General features: G+C 41.0%; 1 protein-coding gene across 4 annotated transcripts in view; it reads left to right on the plus strand.

Annotated features, from left to right (window-relative positions):
• Positions 1–21,930, plus strand: part of Hbs1l (HBS1 like translational GTPase) — a 75,076-nt gene that overhangs the window by 42,768 nt on the left and 10,378 nt on the right. For 3 of the 4 annotated variants that reach the window (XM_052751160.1, XM_052751163.1, XM_052751164.1), the window contains 9 exons: positions 2,032–2,140; positions 5,517–5,782; positions 6,182–6,347; positions 8,927–9,044; positions 11,613–11,759; positions 13,832–13,906; positions 15,986–16,103; positions 16,594–16,662; positions 18,942–19,046. In XM_052751160.1, the coding sequence (XP_052607120.1) occupies positions 2,032–2,140; positions 5,517–5,782; positions 6,182–6,347; positions 8,927–9,044; positions 11,613–11,759; positions 13,832–13,906; positions 15,986–16,103; positions 16,594–16,662; positions 18,942–19,046 (1,173 nt within the window). The remainder of the gene's footprint in view (positions 1–2,031; positions 2,141–5,516; positions 5,783–6,181; positions 6,348–8,926; positions 9,045–11,612; positions 11,760–13,831; positions 13,907–15,985; positions 16,104–16,593; positions 16,663–18,941; positions 19,047–21,930) is intronic. The other variant, XM_052751161.1, reaches the window with a different exon arrangement.

Below are 21,930 nucleotides of genomic sequence, written 5' to 3' on the forward strand. Positions count from 1 at the left end.
GAAGTCCTGACGGCCAGATCGGCTTCTGCATAGCAGAAACTCTTGGATTTACAGAAGCATTTCCATGTAGACACATGTGTCTGCTAGCCTTGTGGTTCAGTAACCAGCAGGCTCTGCACATTGTTACTCCCGCCCTGAAATGGAGCTGCCTAGGGCTGTAGATAAATAGTCTCATGTTAGTAGTTCATGTCAGATTTGCTTTCCAATGAGCTATTAAAACTTGAAAAATGTCAGTGATGGTGACTTTCCAGTTACAGATGAAAAGATAGGTACTTCTGCTTTCTCACCTTCCTTCTGCTTTTGAACTCACTCTGGCTTTACTTCTTCACTTCTGAATGGCTCTTGTCAACTACCAGTGACCTTTATCTAAAGTTAGCGGGTTCCACTGAGTTTTCAGCCTCTTATCATCCGATTGGTCAGCAGCCTCAGCTCCTGAGGATGCCAGCTCTGCAGCAGGCCCCTCTGTTGCTGTCCTTGGTGTCACCTTTCCCTGGGTCCCCATCTCTGGAAAGTGCATCCTCTGGCATTAAAAGCTAAGTCCTTCCAGGTTTGTTCCCTCTCTGGCAGTTGTGTGTACTGAATCACAATACACACTCCAGTTGAAGCCTTGCGTGAGTTTGGTGATGTGCCCACTGGCCATCTGAGGCTCTCAGAGGTCTGGTTTCTGAATGCGTCTTCATGTCATGGATGTCTTGTCCTGAGAAGGATTGTTTTCACATACTCTTCCTTCGCCTCGTCTCCTTTTCTCCTTCCTGCTATCCGGTCAATTTTGTGGCAGTGTCCCCTTGTGTAGGACAGGCATGGGGGTCTAGTGGTCACCTTTGTGGCGGTGTCCACTTCTGTAGGACAGGCATGGGGGGTCTAGGTCACATATTGTGGCAGTGTCCACTTGTGTAGGACAGGCATGGGGGTCTAGTGTCTGGCCCTCTTCAGCTTCAGGGGGCCTGCTTTGTTCACTCAGAAATACTCCTAAAACAGGGTCACTATACAGACTGCCTTCTGGAATGTGCTTTGGTTTAATGTTAGTAGGTTCCTACTATCTATCTATCTGTCATCTATCTATTTATTTCATCTAGCTAGTTCCCATTTTCCTAGAGAGGCTCTCTAATTCGTGTGTGCTCTCATCAGATCTTATGGCTCTGTGTATGAACTCTACACTGACAACAGTTTAATTTTACATTGAAAATATCATTTTATGTTCCCTTTCTAGACTCTGAGCACTAACATTTTCTTTTTGTTCACCTTTTTATTTCTAGCAAGGCTGGCCTAGAGTGGGCAAATAGTAAGCGTTTTTACTGAATTTTGTACATTAATTGATCTTTCTGTGTGCATTTACTAGTGTAGCATACTTAGTTTCCATGGTCTTGTGAATCCAGTCCTGTTGACACTCCTTGAAGATTAAGAAAATGCATTTTAAAACTAGAGGATTAACTATGAAGAGTCATAGCATAACTCTGCATAAAGTTTTCTTTGCTCTGGCGCATAGCTTCTCCTTCCTGCTTTCAGGTTTTTCTACATTGTCCTGGCTCCTGTGTTTATGGATATCTTAGATCTCACAGATTCTAGTACTGTATGCAAGTAAAACATATGAACTGTGCCAGCAAAATTCATCAGACTTTCAACTTGTTCATCAGTTGATAAATCTTAGGGGATCCAAAATAGTTTAGCCATCTGCTAACTGACCAGACAATTTTAGTATTGTGAAAGGGTGTGGTCAGAGAGGTAGGTAGAGGATCTAGGTAAAATGTCAGAATAAGGCTCAGTGCAGAAACCACCTTAACTCTTAATACTGAAACTCAACAGTCAGCTCAAAATTAGGAAGAGATTTGGTGAGGTTAAACATGAGCGTCCAGACAGTCGGGGATTTCCCAAAAGAGGCAATCGTCTTTGGGCATCTTCAGCTCCCTGTTTAAAGAAAAGATATATTTTCAGGGACATGAATTCTCTGTAAATTAATCATGATCTCTAATTTATAATATATCACACATTTCTGGAAATTAATTGTCCTTTTATATTTTACTCCTTAATTAGGAAAATCAGTTGGATCTCGGTCATCTCAGAGTGAGTCTGAAATTGTGCCAAAAGTTGCTAAAATGACTGTATCTGGGAAGAAGCAAACAATGGGATTTGAAGTGCCTGGGTAAGACTCAGTCCCTCACCCTGTAAAGCATCCATTGTCTCCTGTGAATTGATGAGAACATCCTTTTCAGTTTTGTTTACTAAACCACTAGCCCTTTGTATATTGCAAAGGACAGAGACGGAGTGAGAACTTAGTTTTGATTCTGGCTTTCTCATTGTATGACTCACTGTCAGTGATTGATGGATACTTTAACATTAAACTAAACAAAACTGCTTTGTAGACTAGTTCTGTGAGACAGGGCATTCTTAGTACCTCAGGGTGGTGTAGACAAGCAACACTTGGGAGTCAAGAATCAGACTCAGTGACTTCTGATAACTAAATATTACTATTACTACTGTCTTAGGCTGGAGAGATGGCTCAGTGGTAAGTAGTACTGGCTGTTTTTCCAGAGTACTCAGGTTCAATTCCCACTACCCACATGGCAGCTCACAACCGTAAGTAGTGCCAATTCCAGGGGATCTGGCGCCCTCTGCTGACCTTTGCAGGCATTGCACACACTTGGAGCACATACATGCAGGCACAATATCCATACATATAAAATAAAATTAAAGGAAAAAAATTGAAAACAAAACAAAAATATTGCCTTGAAGTTCTTTTCAACTTTTGTGTGTTTGTGCATTTGCATATTTGTGTTTGGATATAGTGTGTGTGTGTGTGTGTGTGTGTGTGTGTGTGTGTGTGTATTTGCACATTTGTGTATGTGGATGTAGTGAGTGTGTGTGTGTGTGTTTGCGTATTTGTGTGTGGATGCAGTGTGTAGTTGTTTGTGTGCTTGCATATTTGCGTGTGTGCATGTAGAGTGTGAATGTGTGTGTATGCGTTCACCCATGCAAACATGCAAAGGCCAGAGATTAGTGGGTATTGACCTTGCTTGCTCTCCATCTTACATTTTTATTTCTAAAGATTTACGTGCTTTTAATTATGTGTAAGTGTGTCTGTGTGGGGTCTGTGCACATGAATATAGGTACCTGTGGAGGCCAGCAGAGGAAGTTTGAGTAAGGCACCTGTGGTTGCTGCTGGGAATTGGTCCTCTGAAGATCATCATGCACTGTTAACATTGTCTCACCATTTGGGTAGACAGCTAGCTAGGGCTCCATGAATCTGCATTTTTGCACCCCCGGCACTGAGATTACAAATACATGCCACCACGTCTGGCTTTAATGTGGGTGCTGGGAATCGGAACTGAGATCCTCGTGTTGTACAGCAAGCTCTTGCACACCAGTGAGCTTCTCTCTAACCCTTTTCATTTCTATGCTGAATAAGATGGTTCATAGTATCCAAAACACATGTAGTTACTAAGTCCTAGAATTTGAAATAGCTAAAAAAACCAACCAAACAAACAAAAAAAACCCGACTAAATCAACCTTGGTAGTACTTGCTATTTTAAAGTCAGTCTCTAGAATTCTAGGAGTTTTTCTTAGAGAAGGAAGTGAGTTATATGTGTCTCAAATGATTTGTAAGTGGTAATGTTTTGCATCCTTAAGATTGTTCAGAATTTTTATTCTCTAAATAACACTTTTGCTGGGCGTGGTGGCAAACACTTTCTGTCTTAACAGGAGGGAGGTGGAGACTGGAAGGTCAGGAGTTCAGGGTCATCCTCAGCTTCATAGAGTTCTGGACCAGCCTAGGCTCCATGAGTCTCTGTCTTATAAAAAACAAAAAGTGCTATTTATAAGTTATGTATACGTCACTTACCAAAGCATAAAAGGGGAAAGTCATCAAATATTAGCAAAGATGACTTCTGCTTTCAGCATTTTGAAATAGAGTCTCAGGAGCCTTATTGTGTCTCCTTTTATAAAAATCTGTGGTAATGGGAATGTATATCCCCATGTTAGGTGGGGAAGAATTTTAATGGTCTCCCACTAAAGTGTTGGGATTTAAAAGCAAGATTTTGTTCATTCAATTTCAGGTTCAGTGTGGGAAAGAGCTCAGGCCTAGGAGGCGGGATTCCTCCAGTGTGTATTAGTTCAGTGATGGGTGAGATGGAACTCACATTTTCATGTAGCTTTAACCTGTTCAGGTCTTTTTGAGTTGTGGTTCAGTTCTAAAAGTTTGCTAATGTCCTTTCTCTCTTAATTATGATTAAATTGATGCAGATACCCTTTTTGTTCTTAATGTGTTGAGTTATAGTTAACTCTGTTATAGGAACCTCTTCTTTTGTTTTGTTTGAGACAGGGTCTCCATTGTGTAGCCCTGGATGGCCCAGAACTCATTATGTAGACCAGGCTGGCCATGAACTCACAAAGATCCACCTGCCTCTGCCTCCTGAGTGCTGGAATTAAAGGCGTGTGCCACTGTGTCCAGCTAGGGAGACTTTGCTTGAACAAAATGAATAAAATACACAACCCTTACATTAAGAATGTCACAGTCTTGATGTGGAATGTTTCAGAGGCCTTAGCAGCCAGCACATAAGCTTCAAGTACTGTATTGTACTGGAGCTACACACAGAGCTGCTAAACCAGTGACTGAAATACTGGGTAAAGTGACGAAGAAAGAGAAGAGTTGGGTACACGAGTATCTGGTGAAGATCAGTGTCAATAAAGTATTGCTTTTATAAGTCCAAACACTGAGCTAGGTGATCACACTGTGGCTAATATACCATCACAAATATACTCAATCCTGATCATCGCAAATACACCTGGTTCTGATTGATAAGCAAGGTCAGTACTTGGATGAGAGAATGTAAAATATACACTGACAGTTCATTTCTCCATATATTTGCACACATATTCAGTGTTTGGAAGGCACTCTGTTTTATTAACATTGAGAAGTGTAACAATACCTCTAGAATATAGGTAAGTAGAACTGATTCAAAGATCACATGTAGGACAGATACTCTATACTTTAAATCGTTAGTATAAATTAGTGTCTAAGTGCCCAACTCAAGAAGAAAAATTAATCCTTTAGATTTATAAATTAATGGTCTCACTTTTGGAAAGTTTGTTTAGAAATAAGAAATCACATTAATTAGTTAAGATCATAAAATTATTTGAGAAAGTATCTGAAAAAATTGTCCCCAACTTATTCTTTCAGTCATAACAGTCGCTGTAGGCCTTGGCCCAGAATGATTATTTTCAGATCTTCGAGGCATTTGAAAGTTTCCAACAGCAGTGTTTACCTCATAGGATGCAGAAGTTGCTGACTGTAGCCTGACTGAGCACCACCATACCTGGCTGCATCTAGTGTTTAGTAGACAGCTCTCCCAGAATTCCAAGTCTGTGTTTGTGTGGATTGGCTCTGGTCACTTTTCACTTCCACCTTAACAGGCGTGAATCACTTAGCTGAGACCCAAAATGTAAGGGATTACAAAGAGGCATGTCTGCTCTGACACAATAGGACAGCAGTTAAAATGGCTTCCTGACCTTTCTTTCTGTAGCTTAACCTCTGAAGAAAATGGAGACAGTCTGCCTGCTCTTCACCGAGGACCTCCTGGTGACGATGGCAGCATTGCTTCTCCTAACGTTCCTGGGACCAGCACTCATAAATCTGCCCTCCTACCTCCCTCCGTTCAAGCATCAGAAGAGCTGAGTTCAACTCCAACAGCAGTGAAAAAGTCTGGCAAGCTGAGGCAGCAGATAGATGTGAAGGCAGAGCTGGAGAAGCGGCAGGGCGGGAAGCAGCTCCTCAACCTGGTGGTCATTGGTATGCCCGTGTTCTAGGCTCCCAGCCGCTTGGGGCAGCAGAGACTTAAGGCAAAGAGGCATTGCATCATAATGCATCCTAGCCACCCTGGGTGCAATGGTACCATGTTACCAAGGAGGGCATCAGACCTGGCTTGTGGCATTTTCATTTGGTGAACACTTTGAAAATGGGATGTATTTTTAAAAAAAAAAAAAAAAAATGGGAAAAATTACCCTCTTTAAAACAATATGCACAACACCCCCCACTCACACACCCTGTTTAGGTGTTTTAACCTTGATAAAAATCGGTATTTGTTACTCCAATACTGCCCTGAGCTATTGAATTACAGTCATGCAATGCCTCAGTGTGAACAACGTCTGACAATGTACCTAGTATTAATCCTGAATCAATTTTCCTTAGGTCATGTTGATGCTGGGAAAAGTACTCTGATGGGCCATATGCTTTATCTGCTGGGTAATGTAAACAAAAGAACTATGCATAAATATGAACAAGAATCTAAAAAGGCTGGCAAGGCTTCATTTGCATATGCATGGGTCTTGGATGAGACTGGAGAAGAAAGGGAAAGGTAGTCACTATATTTCAAAATTTTCAGTTTAAAATAATGCAGTCCTTTTAAAATAAGTGTGCAATGTGTGTTGAATATGTAAAACATAAAATGTTAGAGAAAACTTAACAAAATCTTTTGTTTTGTACATTGTTTATGCTTTTATTCTGCGAGAGTAGGTTAAGCATATTTATCTAAAACCAAACAGCAAAGCCCGGAACCACCTACCAAAGCAGCAGATCCCCTAAGTTGATTTTGCTGCAAGAAGAGCTGGTACTTGTCACTCCTCAGCCTATCACGCTGTCTTGACTTGGAGTTAAAGTTGAATTTGACTTGGTCTTGCACCAGGTTATGAATGAAAGGGAAAGAGCAAAACTGTCTTCTGCCTACATTCAGAATGCCCAGCAGGTCCAGAATAGAGGCCTCCACGGTTTTCTAATTTGTGTTCTATGTTCTTGTGAGATGGTCCAAAAAGAAGCAGTGGAATCTATCTAGTCAGTTAGTCCTTCTATCTGTCTCAGGACTTAGTTAGTGCTCATTTGGGTGGATTCTAACAGAAGGAGGAAGATAATCACCAATTTCTGGCCGGAAAATGAGAATATTTCTTTTGAAGTATTTTAAAGCATAAGCGTATATCTCATTTAAGGCTATCAGAGGTAGAGAAGCAGAGGCCATCTACATAAAGTGAAATGACCGACACAGACCAGCTAAGTCCAAAGAATGAGGCCCTGTGCAAGCTCTTCCAAGTTAACAGTTTGGAATGTCTCTGATGGCTTTAATCTGAGTATTAGAGAGTGTATCTGGGTTTGCAGACTTTTCTGCATGTGTTCATTTCTGCAGTCCTCTCTATATTTTAATGTTTAAGTAAGCCAGTTCTCAGTAAAGCAGGTTATATTAATCTTTAGTGTTTCTCATAACAGGGTGTTTGTATCATCATGGTCTTTCTCCCTCCTGTGGGTATCTTTTTCTCTGTATGTTATTGCAAGGCTGCTTTAACCTGTTACTTGCCATATTTTGAAAAACAGTAGAACTGCATGTGATGGCAGTATCAGAAGCCCAAGTAATTCCCACCGGTTTAACAGACAGATTGTCAAAGACTATGGCTTTGTTTTCTTTGCATAACCTGATTATGTGGATTAGTAGACTGAGAAGAGTGTAATTGAAGCTGGAAGGCCTTAGTAAAACTTCTTCATTATGTGTCAGCGCTGAGTGCAAGTGAGCTACTATGCACTTACTCCTATACTGACCGAGCGTTTGAGCTTTCCGGCTGTAGCATCTGCTTATTGCAGTAACACTGTGGTTGCTACCTTCCTATCTCCCACCATGTTATAATCTAGACTGTTCCTCCATTCTGTAGACAGCAGAAGTTTCTGAGTACATATCAGAAGTGTTTTTAGCTCATCCCACTGTGTAGTGCTGAATGGCCTTTTAAAAACTGGTATGTTCTTTATTCCACCATGTGAAATATTTGCAAATCGGTGTTGAAGAAATATAATAGAAAATAAAACAGAAGACAATAAGCTGGGTGACATTTTCATATCTTTATGAAACGATATAAACCCCTAGGTATTGGAGAGCATTAAGCAGGATTAGGCATCACTCTGGCTAGCTCAAATGGCTTGACTAAGGAGACCAACTCCCATGGCAGACCTCTAGTTTATTATTGTTTTGGGACTCTTGTTATTAAAGGAAGGCTAAATTGTTTTATTTTGAATGGTCTAGAGCAGTGGTTCTCAACCTTCCTAATGCTGGGACCCTTTACTCCAGTTCCTCATTTGTAGTGACCCCCAACCATAAAATTACTTTGTTGCTACTTCATAACTGTAATTTTGCTAGTGTTATGAATTGTAATGCAAATATCTGATCCCTGTGGAGGTCGTGACTCATAGATTGAGAACCACTGATCTAGAGCAAACCTAGTTTATTGCCCAACTGATTTCTCCTCTTACGTTTCCGAGGTCACATGACTCAGGCTCTTGTAGCCATTTCTAAGGATTTCTTATAATTGGAATCTTCGTTTTGTGTCTGAAAAGAGGTCCTGGTTTGGTCTCTAAGAGGGCTGAAATGGAATATGAAGCAAACTGCCATTTATCTGTCTTAATTTTGTTAAAAATTGGGCATCTGATACCTCTTGTATTCAAATTGTAACTATTGGCTAACTTTGCAAGTGAAAGTTTTCTGTTTATATTTCTATAATTAGTGACATATAAACACTAGAATGTTAGAAAAGCTAATTCCTGAAAGTATCATTTGTTGTGTTATCTTTTCTTCATGTGTATTTATTTTTCTCTCATCTAGAGATGTGTATATATAGCTTTCTTTGTTCATAATTATAGTTTCTTGCCAAACATCAAAGAAATGGGATATACCTATCGTTTTGATTGAGTTTGCTATATATACAACCTTGGTTTCAAAACATACAGGGATAATGGTTATAGCTGATATTTCAGTCCTTTGCTTCATTATACAAAATAAATATGTAAAAGAGTTCTCATTATTATGAAGGATTTAGGTTGTCATTAAGCCTATTATTAAGAGGTTTAGCTCACATCACTGACTATTTATATAGTAGCTTTTAACCATTTTATGTTTTGTTTAAGGGGAGTAACAATGGATGTTGGTATGACGAAGTTTGAAACCACAACCAAAGTTATTACATTAATGGATGCTCCAGGCCATAAGGATTTCATTCCAAACATGATCACAGGAGCAGCCCAGGTACCTATATCTTAACTGAGTAATTCACACTGATTGTATCTTCAGTTTTTGACATCAGGCTTGCAATTATGGGGTTTCAACTCATAAAATATTTTAAAATTGAAAGTTTTACTTTTAAGAGGCTGGGAAAAAATTGAGATATATTGTATTTTTCGTGACCTGTTTATTTGTGCTATCTAAGCTTCCTGCCATGTTACATTGTGGAGGTATCAGAGATAGAGACTTTGGTGTTAAAATTATGGTATGCAAGTGTAGATTTCTTGACACACACACCCCATTTATTGCTAAAATTGAAGTCTGGCATGGTAATGAACACTTTAAAGTAGAATTAAGCTAGAAAGAGTATTTGAGTAAGTAAAAGACGAAATACTAAAGTCATTCCACTGGACAGAGTACCCGAATCCTACTTCTGTTGTTGTTGGGTGTTTTTGAGACTGGAACTTGCTGTAAGTTCAGACTAACCTGGAATGTTCTGTGGAGCCCAGACTCTCGGTGTCACCTCCAACTCTGGGCTCCGTTTCCACCTTCCACATGCTGGGGTCATAGGTGTGCGCTACCATGCCGAGCTGACGGGTGCTGAGTGTAGTTTACATGAGAAGTTCTGTAACGAATGTGGTGTTATGTGTAGATTCTAGACTTACTTTATGACCATTTCGTCTCCCATTATGTATGGGAAGGATCACATGGTAATCATTGTGAAATTCTTATAAACCAGACAGTACAGAAAACAACAATAAAACCTGTCACACAACTAAAAAGCTACGTGGACTGTACCAGGAGGTGAGAGCACTGAATGCTGTGGCTGGAAATCAGCAAACCCTTGAGAGACTGACTGTATCGCCAGTCTCAGATGGTTCAGAAGGGGAATGTAAGGCATTTAGTCCCCCTAGCCTGAGTGTCTCTGAGCAGCATTCTTGGGAAACTACCCAGACAAGACATTGACAGAAATGATTGGTTAGAGTGGACCTGGAAGAAGAGAAATGGGCCATAGTTTTTTGCAAAATTTTGTAAACCACTTCCCCAGATGGAAGTAGAATTGCATAAAGAACGGTTAACCTGAGAGTCGTGGGAACCAGAGGGCTGACGGGGAATGTGAACTTGTTCTTTCTGTTTTGTGGATTTGAGTATGAAAGGAGAAATGTTTGTGATACAAGGTTCTGTAGCAAGCTTTTTCGTTGGCCGCCAGCTCACAAATAATGGCACAGAAACTTATTAATTATGAAAGCTTGGCCTTAAGCTTAGACTTGTCTCAACTAGTTCTTATAACTTCAATGAACCCATTTATATTAATCTGTGTTCTGTCATGTGGCATTACTTCTCTTCCTCTTGCACTTCCTGTTTCTTCTCCTTGTCTGGCTGGCAACTCCACCTTTCTTCTCAGGGTCCTCTGTCTGCCTGGAAGTCCCACCTATACCTCCTGCCTAGCTATTGGCTATTCAGCTTCTTATTACACCAATCACAGCAATGCAAGTTCACACAGTGTACAAATATCCCACTACAAAGGTCTATTTTAGTAGCTGCAGGAAATGAATGTGTGACCTTTGGTAATTCGTGTCATAATTTTTCTCACTATAGGTAATATTCTCCTAGCTGAATATCTTTGTAGCCATAATTGTTTTGGTAAATTAAATTCCCAAATGTGGAATTAATAGGAAGTAAAATGTGCACAGTTTTGGGGCTTTTGATATTTACTTTTAAAATGCCCTTTGGGAGGTTGTATAGTCCCATAACAAATATGTACAAGAACACACCCCTGCTGCCTCCAGTGAATTACTTTGTCTTTTAAATTACTAACCTTGTGACATCTAAAAATAGAACCTGGGAATATGTAGTTTTGATTTCTTTTTAAATGGGGGACTTTTTAAATTTAAACTTTTTGGCTATTTGTACTTTTTGAGCAAATTCCTGGCTTATATCTTACCTAATTTTCTAAAGAACTCAGTATTCTTTTTTTTTTTTGTAAAGATGACACTCAAGATTATTTGCCATCTTTATGTTTTAATTTCGTTTATGTCCCCCTCCCCCCTCTGGCTAGGCATTTTAATTTTTTTGTAATCAAGGATAGACTTTCTTATTGCTCTTTTTTATTATGCTTATGTATTTGTGTGTGTGTGTGCGTGTGTGTGCGTGCGTGCATGTGCGTGTGCGTGTGCGTGTGCGTGTGTGTGTGTGTGTGTGTCTGTGTGTGTCTGTCCTTGAGACCCATCATTCCTATGGAGGTCAGCGAACAGCTCATGGAAATCAGTTCTCTCATGCGAGCATGTGGGTCGAGGACATTGAACTCATCTAGTCAGGCTTGGCAGCAAGTAGCTTTACCTGCTGCGCCATCTTGCTGACCCTCTTCCTGTTCTTTATGTCGTTATTATTGGTGTCACACAAGTATATAATCAGATTGAAAAATTTTAAGCTGTCTGTGGTAATCTCCCATGTGCTTTGGTGTTTGGTTTTAGGTTGGGGTCGTGTTACAGCCTGCCTTTAAATCTGACCAAATGGTTAATTGAGTAACCTGTCCTTTGCGTGAAAGGAGTACGACCTTCTTTCTAGCTTTGATTCTCTCTCCTCCCTCAGGCTGATGTAGCTGTTTTAGTTGTTGACGCCAGCAGGGGAGAATTTGAAGCTGGATTTGAGACCGGAGGACAGACACGGGAACATGGCCTTTTGGTCCGATCTCTTGGAGTGACCCAGCTTGCTGTGGCGGTCAATAAAATGGATCAGGTATCTAAAGGGCTCTGTGAGACTTCGTTTCTGGTGTTACGATGATATTCTGGTGGCTGGAGAGATGGCTCTGGGGTTAAGAGCATCTGTTGCTCTTTCAGAGGACCTGGGTTTGTTTCCCAGCACCCACATGGTAACTCACAACCATCTGTAACTCCAGTTCCCAGAGTTCAACACTGTCTCCTGGCTTCTTTAGGTACTCAACACTCATGAGGTGCAGATGCATACATGAGGCAAAACACTCATGCACATAAAATAAACAAATTAAAAAAATTTAGATGGGACTGTTCTGCCCGTGTAGATGCCCACAGATGGAACTAGTATATATTTTATTGGTCTAGCTGCCATATTAAGTAAAACAAATTTACTATCCTTTAATTAACTGAACATGGTATTATTAATTTTTAAGCAAGAATATCTTAATTTCAAAATGACGTTTTGGAACTTAAAACTTTTCAATTACAAAATAATATGCATCACTGTAAAATGAAAATATAAAACCATTTCATTGTATATCCACCAATTTTATTTTTCCAGATAAGAGTTTTCATATTTTTTCTCTCCATCACAACCATTGGGTTATAATACATGATTACTTCCTTTGTAAAAAGTTGACAATATTCTAAGCCGGGCGGTGGTGGCGCATGCCTTTAATCCCAGCACTCGGGAGGCAGAGGCAGGAGGATCTCTGTGAGTTCGAGGCCAGCCTGGCCTACAAAGTGAGTTCCAGGAAAGGCGCAAAACTGCAGAGAAACCCTGTCTCGAAAAACCAAAAAAAAAAAGTTGACAATATTCTAATGCATGTTTTCCTGGATAAAGAAGTTTTTATGGCTTTATTGTAGGCTATATTAAGGATATAATTCATTCCAACAGTCTAATTTTGAAGATTTCTAGTTGTTCTGGTATACGTTGTGGGTATACGTGAGTGTATATTTTGAAATGGCTTGTTCTCTGGGCCTCAGGCCATATAACTTTTGAAACTTGCTAAATATGATGTGAGTGCCTTTGAGAAATGTGCTGATTATTTACTCTTGGCACATGTGGTGTATTTACGACTCTAAACAGGCAAATCAACTTTGATGAAAAAAATATTTTCTAATTTGATATACAGAGCATACTTCATTTAACTTCATTGTTTTATGACTAGTATTAATATTTAAGTATATTTTTCCTTTGTACATTGTTTGTACATTATTTTCCATCTAGGTTATTTGGACATATACAATATGTATTTTGCTTATTTTTGTGTTTAGGTATTTTCTTCACCCTAGCTTCTATATTCACCAATATTCTCCGTTAGTTCTTCTATAGTTTATTATTGTGTGTAGTATTAATTTTTCTCTAGCATTTTTATATGAAAAATTTCAAATGTAGAGAAAACTAGAAAGCTTTTTGGTAAATAGTCATATTGTGGCCACTCCATAAGATTCTAGACTTTATTGCTCACATTCCTCTTATGGCATGTATTTCCACATAATTTTTTTTTTTTTTTTTTTTTTTTTTTTTTTTTTTTTTTTTTTTTGGTTTTTCGAGACAGGGTTTCTCTGTGTAGCTTTGCGCCTTTCCTGGAACTCACTTGGTAGTCCAGGCTGGCCTCGAACTCACAGAGATCCGCCTGGCTCTGCCTCCCGAGTGCTGGGATTAAAGGCGTGCGCCACCACCGCCCGGCGTATTTCCACATAATTATAAACACTGGTATGCATACACCTAAAGTATTCTGCATATGACCTAGAGTTGACATTATATACTTGTCTAGTGTGCTTGACTGAGGTGGGTGTCAGTACTTTTATTTTAATCTAATGTTTGGTTAAAGCATGATTTAATAAATTATTTTTCTCTCCAAATACGAAATCATTTTTAGCGTAACTATTAGATTCTAACTGTTAGAGATTGTTGGCTTCCTGTTTTAGCAAAAGTTAATCTTAGGTCATATTAATGGTAAGATTTTTTTTCTGAGTTTTAATTTTAATTTATATTTTATATATTTGGCTATGTACATTTTATTATAGAAATTCTGATTTTATGTGTCTATTCTCATGCATAACTCTAATTATAAATTGGATCTTTATCAGGTAAATTGGCAACAAGAACGATTTCAAGAGATTACTGGAAAACTTGGGCATTTTCTTAAGCAAGCAGGTTTTAAGGTATGATGATTTTAAATGAAATTAGTTTATTTCTCTCAGTCATCTTACTGATATAAGAAAATAAGCGAACATATTAATATTCTTTTCGGTTTTGAATTTTTACTTGACACCATTTCCCTCCCCTTCCACTCCCTCCAGCCCCTCTGATACCCACCCTCCCTGTTCACTCTCAAATCATGGCCTCTTTTCCTTTAGTTCTGCTTTTCTTTGTGTGCAAGTACAACCTGCTGAGTCCGTTTAGTGTTGCTTGTATGCATATGATTTCAGGGCTAACTCCTTGGTACCAGTTAATCAGCTGGCTCATCCTTGGGGAAGACTACTTTTCTCTCTCTCTCTCAACATTCCTTACTTGACTGTTCTTTGTCCAAGGATGGAGCCTTAGACAAAACTTAACCCTTCTGTGTTAGCCTGTCTGTTGCTTCTATCATTGGTTTTACTTCGGCATACATATTATTGAAGTGTCACGGATGTAATTTCCCATCATTTCTAGTAGACAGTCTTGCAGCAGACTGGTCCTCTGACTCTTTCTTGCAGTCTTTCTGTCTCCTCTTCCACCATGTTTCTTGAGCCTTAGGTGTGTGGGATTGTGTTATAGGTGTATCTGTTGGAGCTGGGCACCCCACAGTCATTTCTCTTCATTTGATCGTTTGTAACTTTTGTTACAGCAATGAGAAGCTTCATTCATGAGGTTGAGAAGCTACAGTTATCTATGGATAAAAGAATAGGTATTTAGAATGCACTTAGGGAATATACTGGTTTAGTAAAGTGGCAAAGTAGGTTCTCCTCTAAGATCCATAACCTCACTAGCCATAGGTGGTTGCACAGTTTTCCCATATCAGGCATGATTCTCTCCTGTTAAGCAGGCCTTGAATCCAGTTATAGGCTGTTGGTTACTGCCAAGACGTAAGAACCACTGTTGCACCGCTAGGGCTCTCTGGCCATGCTGCTCATTGTTGCAGTGCAGAGGTGTCTCAGCTGAGTGCGACTGTTGATTGCTTCCCTCCCTTGGGAGCCTGCTCGTCCGCAGGGAGGGGGCTTTAAGGACAAATCCCGTTCAGTTCCCCCGCGTGGTGTCTTCAGCAACAGGGTCTTCCCTGCAACTTCTGGAGACAACCAAGGGCAGCAGAATACCCTGTATTGTTTGGGGAATCTCTTGACTCCCCTCACCAACAACTTGAAAGGTTTCTTATGCCTAATACTGGAGTTTTTGTTAGGTAGTCTGTGGCTCTTAGGGTAGTCTTATCACCCAAGTGGCATAACTTTATTAAAACTATATATATATATACACACACACATACACATACACTTACATGTATTATATGTGATTTTAAAGAAATATAAAATATATGATACCTTATGGCCTCTCCATAATGTATAATAGTCTTATTTATACCTATCCCTCCCTTTCCTTCTGTATTGATATTATCTTGTTGAGTACGTTTAATTCTATTTTTCTTTCTCTTCTGGTATGTATATAAAATATATTCTTTAAAATGTCTGGCTTTTAAAATGTTCATATATTGAGTATTTGGCCTGGATTTTATGTGATAAGAGATTTTTCTCCCACCTACCACTTTAGATAGTAAAGCTTAAGGAGGTCACGGAGGCATGTTGGTAGAAAAGAATTTTTTTTTTTTTTTTTTTTTTTTTTTTTTGGTTTTTCGAGACAGGGTTTCTCTGTGTAGCTTTGCGCCTTTCCTGGGACTCACTTGGTAGCCCAGGCTGGCCTCGAACTCACAGAGATCCGCCTGGCTCTGCCTCCCGAGTGCTGGGATTAAAGGCGTGCGCCACCACCGCCCGGCGGTAGAAAAGAATTTATCCAGCAAAAATCTGTAATATGCCTACATCAGCGAGTAAATATGCTTTAATGGTTAGAAGGAAATTTCCAGATCTGCCCCAAATTCAAAACTTCTGGCTCAGGTAACCTCAGGGTTACACTGCGCTGATGCCTGTTACTATTTGGAAAGTCTGTTGCTGTTTGTTTTGTAAACTTGATTCAGTTGTAGTAATGATGAGTCTTTGCATTTTTTTGCTTATAGCATTCTGTAAGTAAGTTTCTATCTTCCATCTTGTTAATAGGAGAGTGACGTAGCTTTTATCCCTACAAGTGGTCTCAGTGGTGAAAATCTAACCACAAGATCACAGTCAAGTGAGCTCATGAAGTGGTATAAAGGATCATGTTTATTAGAACAAATTGGTACGTATACTGCTGCCACTCTGTTTTGATGTGCTATAAACTTGATATGGATTATTTAGAGTTCTTTATGAGAGACAATGTATATGAAAAAGCATAGAATTTGTAATCAGAGAAACGGGGCTCTTAGTTTTGAAATCATGTGTACTATTTAAAGTAATACTCAGTGCTTTGAAGCTACATTATGAGGTTAGTACTGGCCCTCCCTGTCTTACAGACTAGTTAGAATGAAATGAAGTGATATGTGGGAAATACAGTTTATAATTGTAAAGTATTTGAATGACAGTCATTTACTGTTAGCATTTACAGAATAAGTTCTTTTTCTAGAAGAGAGACAATGATGGGCACACTTGAGGGGTTGAAAAATAATTCCTTTTGTGGGTTTGAGGGTGCTGGGAATCAAAACCAGGCCCCTGAGCAAACTGTGCTCTTCCCCTGAGCAATGTCCATAGTCCCGTCATTTAAATTAAACTGTTTGCCATTTTCCTACCAGATTCCTTCAAGCCCCCTCAACGATCTATTGACAAACCTTTTAGATTATGTGTGTCGGATGTCTTCAAAGGTGAGTGCTGCTCTGTAGACTTGCTCTGTCACACTGCCCGTCTACTTTTTGTGCCTTGTTTTCTTGAACTGTCATGTTGTCTTTGGGTTCATCCTCTCCACATGAATGTCAGGATGAGCATCAGGCTTTCACTATTACTTCACATGGCCCAGTCCCAGAGCCCCCGAACACTCTTCAGTTTACACACCACTTCCCCCTTTACAGTCATCTGTCAGGGGCAAAGAGGCCTAAGCTTTATCTCCCTGACCTTAAACACATTGGATAATTCATATTTTTTAACCTCCAGAGTGAGGGGCTGGTGAGACGGCTCCCTGGCTAAAGGCCCATGCCACCAAGCCTGGCAGCCCGAGTTTGGTCCCTTGGTCCCACGTGGCAGAAAGAGACAGTCAGCTCCTGAAGGTGTTCTTCTGACCTCACACACTCAGAGACACCAAATAAGTATCATTTTAAAGTTAATAATACACACACACGCACACACACACACACACGCACACACACACACACACACACACACACACGCACACACACAAACACACACACACGCACACACGCACACACACACACACACACACACACACACACACACACACACACACACACACACAAGATCCCGATTGGGACTGTGTCCCCCGTGTTTCCATGCTTTAGTGTTCCTTCCTCTCTCTGCCTGTTTCCTACCCACCTGTGTCGGTCTGAGTAAGACATGGTATCACATAGACAAAGGGGGGAAATTAGTATGAGAAATCAGAACCATTAACGGTGATAAAAGACTAGAGCTTAAGATACCGGGAAACCCTGTACCCTGGAGCTGAGGGAGGCAGAGATTCAGACTGATGGAGAAGGTGCTATACTAAGTGAGTACCTAAGAATGTGCCTAACTTAAACATAGGTAGAAGGCCTGTCTAGAGAACTGCAGAAGGGTAGGAGAACAAAAGATAGGAGCTGAGGTGTATACTATTGATAGAGTGGGGTAAGTGATGTTATGAAGATGTCAGTTGTCTCCTTCATTGTCTCCGTTATCACACAGAAAACAAAGAGTGTGTTTTTACAGTGGTTACTCTGTGCCGGCCCATACCGGCCCCCATGTGTTCCTTGCCCCCAGCCCTGCACTGGTATTCATTATTGCAGTGGTTTCTCTGCTATCTATTTTATGAACCCTTGAAAGGCATCTGCAAGATGTAGTCTAGGACCCGACCCAAGGTGCCTTTAGTAAATGAGTGAGGAGTGAATGTAAGCAGAAGGGTGGGGTGGAATTGAACTGGACCGTAATCACAATTAGTCTCCAGAGGAGTGGTGGGAGAGGGGTATGGAAATGCTTCTGAGATGTCCTCTGTCTGTTAAACCCTGAAGCAGGGCTGTCTTCCAGCTGGTGTCTGACGATCTGCTCTCTCTTTGGGCACCTTCCCAGCTTCTGCCTTGTGTGTTCCCTTAGTGTGTCCTGCTGAGCGAACACACGCTCTAGTTCTGACTCCTCCTGTACTTAAATTTGCATTCTTTTTGATGATGGTTGTTGTCATAGCCATCATGAGACTTTCTTTCTTCCTGGTTTTCTTTGACCCACTTTCTCCTGCCTCCTCCTTTTTGTGACCCGTCTCCTGGGTGGGTAGGCTTCATTTTCAGATTCTGAAATAGTGATTTCACTAAATGCTTTTCATGAAGTAATGTCTATGAGTTCCCCTACCACCCACATCTGGATGCTTCCCACATTTATGTCTCCACCCTGAGCCAGTCACCTTAGCCTCAGAATAGCTAGAGACTCTAGGTAGGCCACCTGAATCTCCCAGAGCTATTAGCATCTTATCCCTTAGTTCTCTGCCCCCAACTTCTCTCCCCCAGAGCCTTGCCAGTGAGCTGCACCCCAGTGTGCCACCGTGGATTCTTAGGTGCACAATTTTTCTTTTTCTTTTAAATCACATTTGTGGCCCTCAGGTTCACTCACTCTTGTCTTTCTCTTTACTGGGCTAGGTTTCTTATGGAAAATGGCCTCTACTTCCTTCTCTTACCCCAGAGCTTAGTAGATTGCCTGGTGTCGATTAGTCATTCAATAAACATTTGGAAAGGAGTGAACCTTTACTTTTTGTTATATGAATAATTTTATTTGCAAGAAAAACTGGAAGTGAGTGTGACTATTTAGTAGAGGTATTAAAACTTCTAACCTGACCAGGGCTTGCTGTTCATTCAGCTCCTGCCTTTTGTAGCCATGTGGGGAAGAACTATCACAGTGGTAACTATCAGATAACGGTAGTATATGCTTCATGTGATGTTGCTGTGTTTTGCAGATCAAGGCTCTGGCTTTTGTGTGACTGGTAAAATTGAAGCTGGTTACATCCAGACTGGTGACCGACTGTTAGCAATGCCGCCCAATGAAACCTGTACTGCAAAAGGTATGACCAGTGTGCAGCATGCTTTTGCTAACAGGTCTTGAGACAGCAGATTTCTTCTTCAGTAGTCTAGTTATAACTCTGGAGTCCATATCCTCTTACTGAAATTGTAACTAACTGTCAAAATGATACTGACTGTTGAACACTAAAATGTGAAAACAAACGATTTTTTTTCTGTTGTGGCACATGGCTGTGTGTACATATAACATTCTAACCCCGGTAACATTCTGTTTTGGGTACTGAGTCATAAAATCTGGTTTAAGACTGTGTATACATAACTGACAGATACTTATAAAATTATAATTTGTAGAAGAAATGAAAGAATCCAGCCTAATAGTGTAGCTAGTCAGTGGCAGGCAGCTTGTCCCCATGGAGTCTGTATCTCAGCTTTGGTCATGTTTATGCCTATACCTGATACCTGTGATTACCCACCTCTCTGTGTTTAAGGTAAATATAGGAACACATAAGTGGAGCTAACCTAAGGTGCCATCTCCACCGCTTTTTCAGAGGTATACTGTGTGTGTTGATGATCATTGATAACTATTTCCACCTAAGGGTTAGCCTTTCGTGTGTATATGTTCTTGTCTAAATTTAGCTTAGAAAGTGCTCAGTTCTGTGTAACCTTAATCTGATTTCTAGCCAGTTCTGTGACTTCTGGGTAAAATGGAAGATGTTCTGTAGTAGAATAATAGTATTTGTAAAGTGTAAGCTGAAGTCTAACCCATTGGCAATGTTAACCTTTTAGTACACCCTCTACCGCTCTTCCTTTGGTCTGTGTTCCTAGTTGTACTTGGCAGGGTTATAAATCTGAATGGACATTTTTCAAACTCTCCGGGGGTAGAGATTGACTCTAGATACCTGCTAGGCAGAATTACCAGAGTCACATCCTCAGCCCTTGGTATTTGGATATACACTCTGGCTCTGCAGCTCAGGATAGCTTTGAATTCAGTCTGTAGCCTAGGCTGGCCTTACATCTGTGCTCTCCTGCCATAGCCTCAAAGTGCTGAGAGTCCATGTGTGAGCTACCACAGGTAGTGTAAGGAATTGGTAAATACCTAGTTAGGTGGTATGCTGAACCTATAGTTGAAGGTTACATGGGATGGCAAATTCTGTTTCCAGTTGACCTTATTCTTCTTGCCTGCTACAGACCATGGCATTTCTGGTTCGATGAAAAATAATGTGTACTTTAAGAAGATCCACTTTCCATAGCTCTGTTGTTTGCAAGTGCAGCTCTCTGCTTCTGCTTCTAAGGCGGTTAAGACCTGCAGCACTGGGTGCAGAGGTGGCTCAGCTGAAGTGTTTACCGTGCCAGCAGGAAGACCTGAATGCAGTCCTAGAACCACATGACAGGCTGGCGTTAGTGCAGTCCTAGAACCCACATCAGCCTGGCATTAGTGCAGTTCTAGAAACCCGTGACAGACTGGCATTAGTGCAGTTCTAGAACCCTCGTGACAGGCTGGCATTAGTGCAGTCCTAGAACCCACGTGACAGGCTGGCATTAGTACAGTCCTAGAACCCACATGACAAGCTGGCATTAGTGCAGTTCTAGAACCCACGTGACAGGTTGGCATTAGTGCAGTTCTAGAACCTGCGTCATAGGTTGACATTAGTGCAGTCCTAGAACCCACGTGACAGACTGGCATTAGTGCAGTTCTAGAACCCACGTAACAGGCTGGCATTAGTACAGTCCTAGAACCCATGTGACAGGCTGACATTAGTGCAGTCCTAGAACCCACATCAGCCTGGCATTAGTGCAGTTCTAGAACCCACATGAAGGCTGGCATTTGTGCAGTCCTAGAACCCATGTGACAGGCTGACATTAGTGCAGTCCTAGAACCCACATCAGCCTGGCATTAGTGCAGTCCTAGAACCCACGTGACAGGTTGACATTAGTGCAGTTCTAGAACCCACATGACAGGCTGGCATGGGCACTCAGGATCCCAGCACTGGAGAGGCTGGCAGGCCGGTCTCTGGGTTTCGGTGGCAGCCAAACTACTTGGCAAAGTCCTGCCTTAAACCATAAGAACAGAACAAACAGGTTGTTGGTGCCTGAGGAACAACACCTGAGCTTGACCTCTGTCCACCATGTGCATGTACTTGTGTGCATGGGTGTGTGCATGCACACACACACTCACTCATATTCATACACTCATCAAAGAACTAAAACACTTAGGAAATACTAATTTCTGTCTGCTAATGAGCTTTTTTTTTTTTTTAAGAATAAACTAAAAGAAATATATTTTAAATAACACGCAGCTGAGAGTTGAGAACCTGGTCCTAAAATTACCACAGGCCTTACTTACTATTGCATCTCTGTGGACACCAATGAGAAAGAGCCCCACGCTCCTTGCCGCTGTGTGCTGCTCTCCTCCATGGGGAGACTGGCCAGTCCCTCTGGTGACTGAGCAGAAGCTGGAGCAGCCGTGGGAGAAGCTTCTGCTCTGAGTCTTGCCTGGCTCTCTGGACAGTCCCAGCCCTCGGTTCTGCCCGCTGCCATTGCTGGGTTTACCACACGGATCTCTGTGCTCTTTGTTCTGAATACATGAGATACGACTGTGATGCTCCATTACCCCAGGAACGGAGGCTTGCCTGCCATCAGGTAGCAATTCCAAGGCACCTCTTCACTCTAGTGACAGCAAATTTAAGCATAGTAGCTTGTGCCTATAGTCCCAGCCTTTGGGAAGCCGAAGAAGGAGGATTGCAGTTATTTCAGGACCGTTTTAAATGACATTGTTAGTTGGTGGCCAGCCTGGGATGTCTGCAAAAAACTAAAACCCAAATGACAAAAACATATCAAGTGTCTAAAGTAGTAAAAGAAAAAAAATAAAGTCCCCTTTTGTAATGTCTGACCAAGGAGAAAGCCTTTAGAAACTAGAAATGGGGGCTG

The sequence above is a fragment of the Peromyscus californicus genome, unplaced genomic scaffold (assembly GCF_007827085.1).
Source record: "Peromyscus californicus insignis strain IS unplaced genomic scaffold, ASM782708v3 Scaffold_22__1_contigs__length_63687245, whole genome shotgun sequence".
NCBI lineage: Eukaryota > Metazoa > Chordata > Mammalia > Rodentia > Cricetidae > Peromyscus > Peromyscus californicus.